The 14,234-nt window shown below is 36.6% G+C and overlaps 1 protein-coding gene across 3 annotated transcripts in view; it reads left to right on the plus strand.

The window, feature by feature from the left end:
* Positions 1-14,234, plus strand: part of LOC145989484 (uncharacterized) — a 90,929-nt gene that overhangs the window by 66,813 nt on the left and 9,882 nt on the right. For 2 of the 3 annotated variants that reach the window (XM_083124833.1, XM_083124832.1), the window contains one exon: positions 6,028-6,213. The exons of the other annotated variant lie outside the window; for it this stretch is intronic. In XM_083124833.1, coding sequence (XP_082980959.1) covers positions 6,028-6,213 — 186 coding nt within the window. The remainder of the gene's footprint in view (positions 1-6,027; positions 6,214-14,234) is intronic. 3 annotated transcript variants of the gene reach the window in all.

Consider the following 14,234-nt stretch of genomic DNA (forward strand, 5'->3'; position numbering starts at 1 on the left):
GCCAACGGAAAGATCCACTTTCTTGACTTGTGCCTTACAAAAACCGGACAACAGATCGTAACCGGGGTCTTCCATAAACCGTTAGCTGGAGAGCTGTACCTCCATAAGAGATCCCAACATTCGAATAGGACTAAATTAAATGTTTTTCTTAACTTTTTCATTCGCGCCGAAAGACTGTGCAATGACGAAAAAGAGAAAGAGAAAGAAGGGGAATGGATAAGGAAGGTGGGGGTAAAGAATGGGTATACTATCCGCGACCTGGAAAAAGTAGCTAGGAAAGCCAAAAGGATTGTTAGGCAAGAAACATCGCAAAATGACAAAGAGGAGGAAAAAACTGAGATAGGAAACGGTGAAAAGAACACATATTTTGTCGGGATCCCGTATTTTAAGGGGGTCTCAGAGAAAATTGAAAAGTCCGTGAGGGGTTACGGAATAAAGTGTGGGGTAAGAGCGCCCCGGAGTATTGAAAAGCACTTTACATCCTATAAGAAAGGGAGGGGGGATAGACGCAATAACCCTGAAGAGCGGAAGGGAGTGTACAGGATAGTGTGTGAATGCGGAAAGGAATATGTGGGACAAACCGGGAGAAGTATGCAAGTTAGGTGGGGAGAGCATGATAAGGACGTAAAGGAGGGCATACCCAAAACAGGATTATCCGAACACATATTGGTTAACCGACATAAGATTGCTAAAAGGGAAGTTATTAGGGAGGTTAACAATAAATTGGACAGAAACGTATATGAAGCTGCCTATATATGCGCGAAAAATTGGAACAAACTTAATAGGGACGATGGGAATTTAGAAGACGGCTGGGTTAATTTCTTTAAAAAATGGGATAAAGCCGCAGTGAATAGGGACGAGATGGGCTTCCGTGTTACTCCTGAGGTTAGGAAAGCCGCCGAGGTGGAGGTCGACTTCTCCTTGGATTGGTGACTCCCGAGCCCCAGTTTGGAAGGATTGAGGAGGGGAAGTTTTCTTTCCCCAGGTACGGGCTGACACCGTGCATTCGCCTACCCCGAGCACTGGTCGGCAGTTCGCCGACTTCAGCCTTGGACGTTCTTTTGTTTTTTTATAGTATTGCGCGGTTTTAGATGTGTAATTTATATTCTTTTTTAGAAAGTGTCCTTCAAGCAACTTTTTAACCTAAATCCTTAACCTTCACTTTCACGACGAGGCACCATGTCAGGTGTCTGAATAACATCGTTTCAACCTGAAGAAGGAGGTAGTGTAACCTCCGAAACGTAGTACGAAAAATCTCATACTCACACACGTAAGTTGCCGATTTTTAATCTTTTAGCCTAAAGTGTATAAAATTTGAAATCAAGGGGGCAATTGCAGCTCTTTCCCTCCCCCCCTCCCCCCGCAGGTGCTCTTGGCAGTCAGGAAGAAATAATGCACGAAAGACGTGAAAACAAAATCCATCTTGAGTATCCTTTTGTCCTGCTACTCTTAGATTTTGCTACTCTTGCTTTCCTTTACTTCCATGTTTGACCCCTAAAATTGATTTCCGTTCAAGGTTGTGGGGGGCTGTGGTTTCGCCACTGCACCCCTTCCCCCGTAGTTGCCTTTAGTGTTGCCCACGAGACGAGACTTTGGCCTGTCTCGTCTCGTGGAAATGCTGGGAAATGCTGTCTCGTCTCGAAAATATTCATTTGTCTCTGGAAACATGATCAATCTCGTCTCGAATTTTTAAAAGCCTGTCCCGTCTTGTCCCGTGGGCAACACTAGTTGCCTTGAACTTTCATCGGCTTGAAAATACTTAATTTTCTTTAAGAGTATAATATAGTTTAATTTCTAGGTGAAAATATAATAATATAGGGGCATAGATGTCTGAAAGGGAGGCAAGGATTGCCACATCTTCCCCTTAGAAAACGAATGTCAACCAAAAAGTACGTTTTCACATGTATAATTTTATTTCAGTCATAATAATTTACATTAATTATTATAATGAGGATGCAGGAATGCGATAATGCAACACTATTATCGGGGTAATATGCCCCATGGAAAAATACCTTGCTTGTCTCTTCGTGGAAAAAATCTGCAGACGTCCATGATTAGGGGTGTATTTGCCCTCCCCATGGGCGCACGACTATGATCCCCGTGATGGAATATGTAGCGCAAAGCCAGGGCTTTAAGATCAAATTTGTTTTGTTATTGTTTTTATTAGTAATTACCTCAGTTTTCTTCCTCTGAAGTTAAATTATTCATGACGACGATTTATGATTACATTAAAGACATGAATGAACATACACAATGAATCCATTTCGGTCGGAACTCGAACTCGGAACCTTGTTCGGCAAGAAATAAACATATCCATAAGGCATGAGTGTTTCATTGGAGATGTTCCTCTACTTCCGTCATTTTATCACTAATATATTTCTTTAATATACAATAATAAGTCACAACTACCTAAAAATAAATATTATTTTGCATTTTCACATGCATATGTTTTTTTACGGTTAGAGTGTGAACTGGCACCTGTTTATTTAGATTATTCATTATGTTTCGTGTGTAGTTAAAGATAGGAAATATGCTTGAGGAACGATTAGGGCTATAAGAATTCCGTCTGTGACGGAGTGGTTAGCACAATGCGCTACGATGTCTAATGTCCTGGGTTCGAATCCCGTCGTGCATATTGGTGTTCTTTGTGAGTGCCCCTTCATCAATTTCATCATATCACTCATCCTCGTCATCGCGATTAGCAAGAGGTGAAAGAAAAACGATGCTAAATAAGAAAATAAAAAACTTATAAGAATCAATCTTATTTCCGGATGTGTCCTGTATTTTATAGTTGTGTCTGGCCTCCGGAAGGAATTTGAAAGAAATCTCAAATGTCTTATACGTATTTTGAGCATCACGTAACTTCAAATTAGATGGAGAAACAGAAAAACTGAGGGAAGTCTAAGATAACGTGGTTCCTTGGAGAACTATGCTTAAATCAAAGAGTGTGCATGGTTGCTACTGGATGTTCGGAAAAACAATTACAATTCCTAGCTCAGAAATTACTTCACGATTTTCTAGATCCGAAAACGTCCGGATATATGTACTTTGTGAAGTTTTATCGATATAAGTGTCGGTAATTTGTTCGAAGTAACAAGTAATTTTTCTCGTTATTGGAGAAATAAGGCACACAATTCTGTTTTTTTCCCAGTGTATAGTAGTTTTTTTTTTTTTTACATATTAATAAACAAGAACTTCCAGACTTTGTTTACGAAATTGTGAATTTTTTCCTTCCCGAATTCATGGATTGTTTTCTCTTCCTGGACCCACATCGACAAACAACGTTCTGTCTTACATACACAAGTTGAAATCACATACAGCCGTGCTATTAATTAGCAGTTGAGGAATTTTGAACTCAACCGTTCACTTCAACATTAATTTTTCAGCTGAAGATGTGTCATATTCTCGTTATATGCTAAGATGTCTTAGTAACCTATTATAGTTACTGCAAATACGATCGTGTTCAACATTTTGAGACAATTTGTCCTACTTTCCGCTGAAGAGTAATGTGATAGCCCTATGTGTGATGAGAACTGTTTTTACTGTATTTCTGATATAATTTATTCCAGCATTTCCTTCAACTTCTATTACCTTGTTATTACCTCCAATGCTTACACGAATTTTCCTTCGTGCTCGACCTTTGGGTTCAGAAATGTTTACAACACCCCCATCTCCCGCGTGTAAATAGCAGGCAACAACACTCTGGAAGACCATAATGTATACAACTTGTTTACTACATATTTTACGAAAATATTAGAATGTTAGCTTGATATAACTGTGGATTGGAACGAACAAAATAAAATACCTGTTTTATACGCACACTGGAACGAGCGCAGGCCTGCTGTGAGTCACTCTGCAGTGAAGGTCACTGATCGAAGCAGTTGGTGCTTGCTTACTACAAGCAGGCGCCTTATCTTTCCTCAAGGAAACACGGACATCTTAGTTACTTTCTTTCGCCAGACTAATGGTGAACATTTACAGGAACGTAAGGAGTAGTATCGTATTCTATTGGAATTAGATTTCGTGGTGTTTAAAAGATATCATAACAATATGTAAATCTCTTTTGTGACCTACACTGAACTTATTTTAAAGTTTCATTGACATGTGAAAGCGGAAATTTAGAGATCTTTTTCCTTACGATTTCTAAACAACCGAAGAGTGTGGTGAACGTGAAACTACTTATTGTTCGCATCAACGATATGCATTATACAAATGGTCCTTAATCAAAAACCCTATTACATCACAGGAAGTGATATTTAAAACAATTCTACCATGTATCCAACGCAACCAATATTCAGATTGATTCCAAGCTTCTGTTTGGGTTATTTTGTGTCGCATTTTTACCTCTTGCGATAATCGCGACGACGAAGTTGATGGGTAATGATACGAATGCAATGCTACATCTAAGCCTCAACAGCTTTCAAAAATGGATCCTCTGGCTTTGTAGAGAGTTACGGTGATTTTTATTTTTATTTTCATTTGCTATTTTAAGTCTACTTTATGCACACAAAGGCTAATCGAGACTGCATCTACAGTTTAAAGTGGGATCCTAACCACTGTGTCTGCACCGGGTATCGAACAGGGGACTCCTTGATTACAATGTGACTTCTCTACTACAGCGCCATCGGGAAGGATGAGAGAGAGAGAGAGAGAGAGAGAGAGAGAGAGAGAGAGAGAGAGAGAGAGAGAGAGAGTGAGTGAGAGTGTGTGTGTGTGTGTGTGTGAGTGTTTTACGGTGAAAGTAGCAGAACGCCTAAGCTATTCTTTTGTCAATATTGGAATCGTTAATGAATGTTATGAATGTCAGTTCAAATTGAAAAAAATAAACTACAGTAGAGCGTCGATTATCCGAAGTAATTGGGGGACATGGGTGTTCGGAAAACTGGTTTGTTCGGATAATCGAACTGTACATGTTTATTTGCCAAAAAGAAGTACTGAACAGTAAATTTATTCATAAAAACAGGCATCTCTTTAAGTATGTATTACAAAGTAACGTACAAAGGCAACTTTAGTAGGAATATATAGTATGTGGTACAGTTTATTAAACAAAAATATGTACATATTACATACGCATTTTGCATGAACAATACACACAGTACACAAAATTAACGTTTAAAAAAATCCTTTATTTTGGTCTGTCTAAGCAAGCCTACACGCTTACGAGCAGCTAAGTCACATACTTTTTTCAATACAGATATCTGAAAGTGAGTGAGTACACAGTTAGCCTGCATTTCAAAACAATCACTCCTTGGTGATGATCGGATTGGAAAATGTGATTATGTTTCCCTGTATCCCACCAAGTTATAGGATACCCACGTGGAGGGATATTGTACTTAAGCATTGCTTTGTTGCAGGAAAAATAGTTGTATTTATCTTAGGAAAAAAACAATTTGAAATTCATTGTATCGGAAAGTATCAGTTGGAATTCATCTACCGATACCAGCTGATACTTTTCTGACATTTTGGTCTTTCACGGGCTCCGCAAGATTGCCACACAACACTATCTTAATATCCTGATGTATTTTTTGAATATTTTTTTAGCAGATTTCTAGGTAAATGGATTCATACAATTGCAGAAGAATATTTACACATCAATATTGATCAATATTTTGAACAAATTTTAATTACTGCAATGTACTAGTATTGTTGGGAATTGCTGAGGGTATCTGTATCGGTTGAAAGTGGTATTGGCTCAGCCCTAATTACAACATATTATGAGCTGGACCCTGTGGCCGAGTGGTTAGCACATCGCACTGCGATGCCAAGGGTCCTGGGTTTGAATCCCGCTCGGGGCTTGGTTGTTTGTGAATGTCCATTCATCAATTCCATCATTTCATCACTCATCCCCATCTTAGTAAATTAGGCAAGAGGCACAAAATGTGAAGTAAAATAAACTAAATCAATTAATCAATCAATAAGATATTATGAATGTGGGTATTTAAGTTCAATTGAAAATTTATTTATCTTTTGCACAAATGTAATTAAAGTATAATCCGATTAAACATTTGTTTGTTTGTTTTGTTGCAGACCAAAAGAATCGGTTTCTCCCTCAGCCAAGAGATCCAAATCAAAATGTACATCTTCAGGTAATGAAAAAAATATTGATTCTACAAATGTTTCGAAAACCAATGACCAGAGTTTCAGTGGTTCTTCAAGTAAGACTGAACTAACTCAAGAGTCTTCAGAGGGTCCTAATAAACTTTGGACACAAATGTAAGTGTGTGCACCATTATTTTTAAGTTGTAGAAATTAGATTAATTTTTTTAAAAAATACTCAATGTAGTGTATATTCAGGTTTTAGGTTTAGCTGTGTCCCCAAAAAGAAAACATGTTCTACTCATCAAAGCATTATATCTGACACACACAATCAGTAACTTGCATAATGAAAGGTATGCATTTCAGTTCTGTGGCTACTGAAAAAAAAATACATTTGGTTCATATTTTGAAGAAATAAATAAATTTCCTTTCTTTTCTTCTAAGTACATTTTAAAAATTAATTAACATAAGATACCTAAGTAAGTAGGATCCCAAACTTTTTTCTTTCACGACACCCTTAGAGCTTCAAGAGTTTTCCAGTGTCAAAGTCCGAATGTAGCCCTATCTAACACTTGCAATGCTCAGTTCGTGTGGTTAGGTTGCTTGTCTTAAATTTAAAAAATAAACACATATTTCAAATTCAGAAACTTTTTATATGTAACAAGTGTCATTTCAGTGAAAATATTGGAACCACCCTTGTAAGCTAGCCAGGGTGCCTGTAGTAGAAATCAATGAACTTTTTAATACAGAATCAGAAAATGACAATTATTTTGTTCAGTTCATAAAAAATGTTCCGCACCAATGACAATGAAAATTCTCAAACTTAAGTACATTCAGCACAGTCAAAATGTATTAGTTGAAAAAAGCTTCAGATTCAAATATTTATCTGTTTTGTATTTCTGGTACAGTTCTTCCATTAATTTCACCCCTTGTTCGGCACAAATATTTGTCCGTGGTATATCTACAACGGATCTTTCAACATTCCAGTAAGGTACAGAGCACTTCATGGCCGCAGAGCAATTTAATTCGGAAATTCCATCCATCAGTTTCTGGTGAATCTCTGCGTTGAACATTTGGTTAGAAAACCAGGCTTCCTGCCATGTATTTGAGATGAAAGCGCAGGGTATTTCCAGTGATATTCTCCATTTAGGAATGAGGAGTACGAAATAAGAGCATATATAGCACGTGAATTCCAGCTGGCATTGTGAAGAGACAGTAATTTTCTCCATGTAATTACTGGGTATGCACCAGTATCTGTAAGGAAACGGAATGCTCTACATAACTCATACAGAAATCTAAAACCATCTCACCAACCTGGATTTTGAACAGTTATCATTTCACTTTCTGGCTTGTAGGACTGCTGCAAGACATTGTATTGTTTTATCACTTCGTCCACGAATTCATAGTTGAGAGTTGGTTTGGTAGAAGAAATCAGATTAAAGAAGTCAAACACATGCTTTGCGATTCTATCAAGAATATGATGCTGGCAGTCAATGTACTGTGGCTGATCAAATCCTCTTATGGTCATTTCACTTTTTAATTTTTTAACAATTCCATTCACTCGGTCAGTATTTACTGCTGTTGTGTTACATATGATCATTTTGAAGTTCTTCCATGCATCAAATTCATTCAGCAAACTTTGCAGTGCATTAAAAATATCCTTTGATGATCTGCTTTCACATTTTACTATACCTAATTCCAATTCTCTTAAGTGAACTCTTCGAGATTACCACTTGATACTCGTGATTTGCAATTCACTTACCGTCAAAATGAAGGCAGAAATGTTTCTCTTCTTACAAAATAGATTTTATTTTACGCTTCGCATCTTCGCCACTTCTTATAACAGCTTGCCAAACACCTGACTGTGATGGTGTTGGAACACTGATTCCATATTCGGCTAGACTGGAGCACACTACAGCAGCTTTATTACTTGAAAGAGATTTTTTTGTCACTAACTTAGCTGCATGTGATGTTGAAAAACGCACGGCTCGTTTTCTTTTGTCATTATCATTTTCACTTTCTTCAGATACAGATGCTGTGTTAGAAAAGATTTTATCACTACTTACTTCTGCTGATGATGCATCGTCTACATCAGTGGCAAAGACAGCGTTTGGTTTAGATTGTGAAGCCGATTTTCTTGCTTAGAGGGATGGATGGACGATTGTGCAGCAACTGTGCTTGTTACATATCCAATTTTACCTTGTGATTTAACTTGTAACTTGTATAGTTCTTTATCTTCTTGGCCCAGCCAATTTCCGTCTGTTTCTGTTATGTCAAATATATTTTCTATTTCATCTTGAAATGAATCCTTTTTCCTCTTTCTATTTTTATCGTTCTCTTCAATCAATTTAACTACTTTTGACATAATTGTTTGTTTTGATAAAATTGGAAAGCTAAATATTTCCCAGAGAACGGTAAGCTCACCAGTTATCATAGCCATTCTTTCTTTCTTACCTTTCGCTGTTTCCAGAAGTGTATGATAGCGACCAATAATTTATTTCTTTTGCGGAAGTCTAGTAAAAGAACTAAGTGTTTCAATTATAGGTACATCTCGTCTTTTTTTGCTTCAGTGGCTACATTCTGCGTCCATGATTCCGCATTTTTCTTAATCGCTGCACTTGATTTATAATATACCATTATAATGCTAATATTGAACTACCAAACCTGAAAATAGAGAAAATATACACAATTAGTCACTTAATAAATAATCATTTAATAATTACTACATTAATTTACTAATTGTTACATTAATAATGCCCTTTTCAAATGTTGTTTGTGGTATTTTTCGAAATATATTTTTCAAACATAGTTGTTATTAATAATGTAGGGTTATGAAAATATTAAATTTATTGTGAAGTTCTTTCCGAAGAATCCCCGTAGTTTGAACCCACCAACAGTCACACACACTGTGTAATTAGCATAATCTGTAACTAAATACAGACACAAATACACATATCATTTTAAATAATGTTTTAGTAAAAATATCAACACATTTTATTAGATATTTTATCGTGAGCGATATTATAAAGATCTTCTTTTTTATTAGCTACAGGCTACAACACCGTACATACAGTTCTCGTGACACACACTGAAACTGAAACGGGTTGGTGGGAAGTTTTTTTAAGAGCCACCTGCAATATTTATTTTTTAGTAATCAAGTAATCAGGTTACAAAAGTTCTTGATATGCGACCACAGGAGATACAAAATTTTGGAATAAAATTTTTAGTCATAACCCTAGTCCACACTTTGGGAACCACTGACCTAAGTAGTTCCTTTGCTTCTTTCTTTTACAAAATTTTAGTGTTTTTTCTTAATATTCCTTCAGCAATTTCATCACTAGGGAAATGGATTTTCAGGTGCAAAATTATGCTCTAGGATGGGAAGAAGAGGATCTGAAAATATTTTCGATAAGGTGCTGATAAAATGCCTTTGTTCAATGCTCTCTTTTTGTGCGCCTTCTTTATGTAATGCTCGTGGACCGCATACAGAACTGTGGATCTGCCAAATAGGTTTTGTTGAAGTTTGTGTTTTCTCTCCTGGGTTTTGCTAGATTATCTTGGGAACTAATGGGGCTGCAATGATTTTATTATACCATTTTATAGATCTCATTCTCCTCTACAAAATGAGATTATAGGATTTTATGTAGCTGTACAAGAAGAGTGTAAAATAAATTATTTTTCTGTCCAATTTTTTAACAAAACATGAAAGGAAGGTAAAAGATGCTGAATCATCAAAAAGGGGGTAAAAGTGGATAAATGTGCTAATCTCACAAAAAGATGCTACAAATTGTGTTCATTTTACTTGATTTCATGTCCTAAAATACATATCTCAAATGATCTGTATGAAAACAGCTATATTTTGGGAAAAGTGCTGCACCTTAAAATCCGTTCCGTAATCATCACTAATGCTCACCTATGTTATTATCCAATAGTGGCAGAAAAACGAAGTAGAATTAACTAAATTAATATTTCAGAAAATTATGAAATAAATGACTATAATTAATCAAGTACAGGTCATTCGACACCATTTCAGTACAGTGCATTCGAAAAGTCCCCACACTCAAAGTTTGATAATTTTTTGCTGATAATTTATTGAACTTGTCGATGTAATGAATACATACATTTGTTAACTATATCGTGAAATTCACAAAAAAATAATTTGTAAACTTAATGTCAGTAATACTGCAATCTCTGTGGTTGGTAACACACAGACAAGACAGAAAACTACTTTCTGCACGTTGAAATACACAAAGAATGTTGAAACTAAATTTGAATCAATGATTAATTGCGGTTTTAGCTGGTGCCGGATCATCGGGAAAATAGACTTCTCCATTTCTCCACATATCTTTCATGTGGCATTCTCAAAATATGCTTCCAACATAGCGATTCGCTATGTGCGCATAAAGATTAACGCCCACTGAGATGTGGAGCAACAGAAAGCAACAGATTAATTTTCGGGGTCTCAGTTGGCAATAACCTTTAAGATAAGCTGCAGACTTTTGGCACAGAATTTCCGTTTGGTTCTGCGTGTTCCACTGTAGTGGGCATTACACTATTTGATTTCAATAGAAGCAGACAATAGAAGTTCTGTTGCCACATTTCTCCGTGTCTCAGTGGGCGACATGCTTAAAAGGCATTGCTGACAAACTGTGATTGTAAGTCTCACACCGAGGACTGTAAGAACGACAGTGCTCTAAATATAACCTAAACTAGTACTTCAGGGTCATACCAATCCCTACTGGCAACCTTGCCAACTCATCCAGATGATTGCCTTAGTAGTTTTTTTCATAAAGTATGAGTTTTTGAATGTTTAACCACCTTTTTCTGTATTCTTTAATTGTTTGAATTGACATTGAAAGCTTTTCAGTGTTGCATTTGGTTCTGACGGTCATTTTTATTTACCTCTATGCCATGATTTTGGCATTTTCATATGTTAATGAAAATACAGGGTGTATCAGAAGTCCCTTACCACCCCTTGTAAAATCCACAGTGATGTATTTTCATGGAATTTGATATGGGCGATTCAAAATAGGCCTAGGGGGACACCTTTTGGAGTATGTCAAAACAGGTAAACATCAGGCAACAAACAGGTAAACATCACTTTCAGTTGCCAATAACTTTTCACCAAATGAAATTACATGAAATCTGATTTCAGATTTGACATCCTGACGAAATTCTAGCCTATGTTCATGTATCACAACCCACCTATCATTTTAAATAAAAAAGTTGAATTCAAGATGGCGGAACCAAGATGGCGGCTGTCCCCGTGACATACTACAAAATTAATCCCCCTAGGACTATTTTGTATCGCCCATTTCAAATTCCATGAAAATACATCACTGGATTTTACAAGGGGGTGGTAAGCGACTTCTGATACACTCTGTAGTTGTAGCTTCTGTTCTGTAACTCAAATTTCTAATGATTCTTCATAAATAAATGCTCTTTCTTTTTGTTTATTATGATGTTTTCTCTGATTAGTAATTTTCATGCTATACCACAATGGATCTGGTAGGTGAGTTTCAATAATGTATCATCTTGGGTGCACAACACAATCATGAAGAAAACAGAACACCTTAATCATATTTTGCCGGCCCCCATGGCAGAGTGGTTAGCACATTGCAATACGATGCCAGGGGTCCCGGATTCAAATCCCGGCCTGGCCATGGATGTTTGTAAGGGTCCATTCATCAATATCATCACTCATCCCCATTTTTGCAAATTAGCCAAAAGTGGCACAAAAGCCAAGTAAAATAAAGCAAATCAATCAATCAATCAAAACCTTAATCATATTTCTTCTATTTGCTGTGAGGTGCCAGGTAAGTCCAAAAATTATTAAACATCTCACATGTTTAATAATTTTTGGACTTACCTGGCACCTCACAGCAAATAGAAGAAATATGATTAAGGTTTTGATTGATTGATGCCTGAGATTTCCTTTTTCTACCCTCTTAAGAATTACAAAATTAAAAAAAAAGTCAAAAGTTTTACACACTGTTGCCAAAATGAGGAATAGATGGAAAATCTTTAATATCACCACAGTGAACTTATAGGGGTTTTACATAAAATTTGGAGAAAGTTTTTATTTTAAAATAAGAAAGATATTTAAGATTAAATGTATCCAAAATTATCCCCTTTACAATACTAAATAAAAGTAAAACACATTTCGAATTTGGAAATGAAGAAATTGCAAGAAACATCTAATGGATGGATTTTCACTCCATGAGTTTTAAAGATATTTCGGCAGATCACGATTTTAACTTGCCCTCTAGCTACGTATAATATATGCGTGCATAGTTTCAGATTTAATTCACAAGGATCATTTTTTTAAAAAAGTGATTACTCAACAATATGTCCATTGTTTACCACTGATAGCAACAATGAATTGTGGAATTAGATAACGGCTAAGTTCCTGCCCCTACACATAACATGTTGTAGAACCATAGATCAACCTGTCGCGGTGGCACTGCACGGACTGTAGCCTTATTGAGCATTGTGCACTAAAACAATGTTATCAAAAAAGAACAAATTACTTTCATCGAAATTCAAGTTGCGCATGGAAGAAATGCTGTAAGGTGTCACAGAGGACTTGGTGCAAGCATGTGGTGTTGAGGAACTTCCATATTCAGTGGTGTTTCGATGGTGGTGTGTTTTGTAATGGCTGTTCCTGTTCTAATCGGCAGAATGGGTCATCCTGTTAATGCCATCAATTGAGCACATCTCAGCAAAGTAAAGATACTTCTCAGTGCAGATTGGTGGATGTGTTGTGAGGAATTAGCAAATGGAATGGATATTTTTCCTGTGTGTGTGTTGATGATCCTTACAAGTGATTGAAAATTGCGTAAAGTATGTACCTCATGATTTGACTGAAGTCCAAGAGTGACCAATATGATGTTGCAAGCTACAAAGAGGAACTTTTATGGAATAGCAGCAATAGATGAGTTGTGGGCATGAAGTTAAGAGCCCAAGAGAAAAATCCAATGGATGATATTGAATATGAAATCAGTGGCGCAGAGCATGATGGGAAATGTGGCCAAAACGCACATGGTCCGGCACACAGTCCAACAAGCATGAATAAAAGGTAAATGCTGCATGCATGAAAATGACCTTCCATTGTATTATTGGAGATTTTCAAATGAAGTTTTCCTTTGGTGAATTAATGCGTTGTTTGTGTGTGTTGGGTGTATGCCATTTTTTATGTACACCTTCATACTGTTTGGTCGTTGGTTAAGATGGTGTGATTTTTCCAATCCGGTTGGAAATATGAATCGTATTTGAAAGGCAAGTGCTGTTTTATGGTTAGCACTATGTGAATGTTATGCTATTATTTTCATCCTGATGTTTTGCAATGCGTCTGGTTGCTGTATGATCTCTAATAATGTTCACAAAGAAAGTTGAAATGCTGCTTATCAATCTGCAGATGCGTTCGTAGTATGCGTATATTTGCATACACTTTTATCTTCAATGCCTGTCCCAATACACATATTCAAAAAGTGACAATGATACGTTACAGCCTTAACACATTCGCTGTCACCTAAAATATGACATACTTTTGTCAGGAGCTAATTGAGGTTCTTATGTAATTTTGCCTTTTTTTCTAGCATAAAATGAGTTGATCTACATAAAATACATTGTAAATTTGCAATTTTGATGTAAATTTTACAATGATGCACATGTGCGTCGCTGGCATATAATATGAATTTTTGTTACTTGTGCCTCATGACGTGCAAATTTCTAGGTTAAAATATAATAATATAGGGGCATGGAACATCTGGAAGGGGGGCAAGGATGACCACATATCCCCCTTCGAAAACGAAGGTCAACCTATAAGTATATACTACATCACATGTATAATTTGATTTCAGTCAAAGTAATTTACGTTAATTATAATGTAATGGGGATGCAGAAATGCAAGATTTTCAAATTCAAGTGGGGTGTTTTGAGGGGACCGCACTAGTATCGGGTTAATATGCCCCAAGAAAAAATCCCTTGCTTGTCCCTTTGTGGAAATAATCTGCATACTTTCGTGGTTAGGGGGGGGGGGTAATTGCCCCATTGCCTCATTGCCCCCTGTGTGCATGCCTGTGGCACAGTGTGCGATATTTTCACAATATTCTTTTTTCCTTTATTTGCATGTTCCTTCTATTGAGACTTGCTATACTATTACAATGTAATAGTGTTATTATTATACAAATGTACAC

The sequence above is a fragment of the Lepisma saccharinum genome, chromosome 6, assembly GCF_977018435.1.
Source record: "Lepisma saccharinum chromosome 6, izLepSacc3.1, whole genome shotgun sequence".
Lineage (NCBI taxonomy): Eukaryota > Metazoa > Arthropoda > Insecta > Zygentoma > Lepismatidae > Lepisma > Lepisma saccharinum.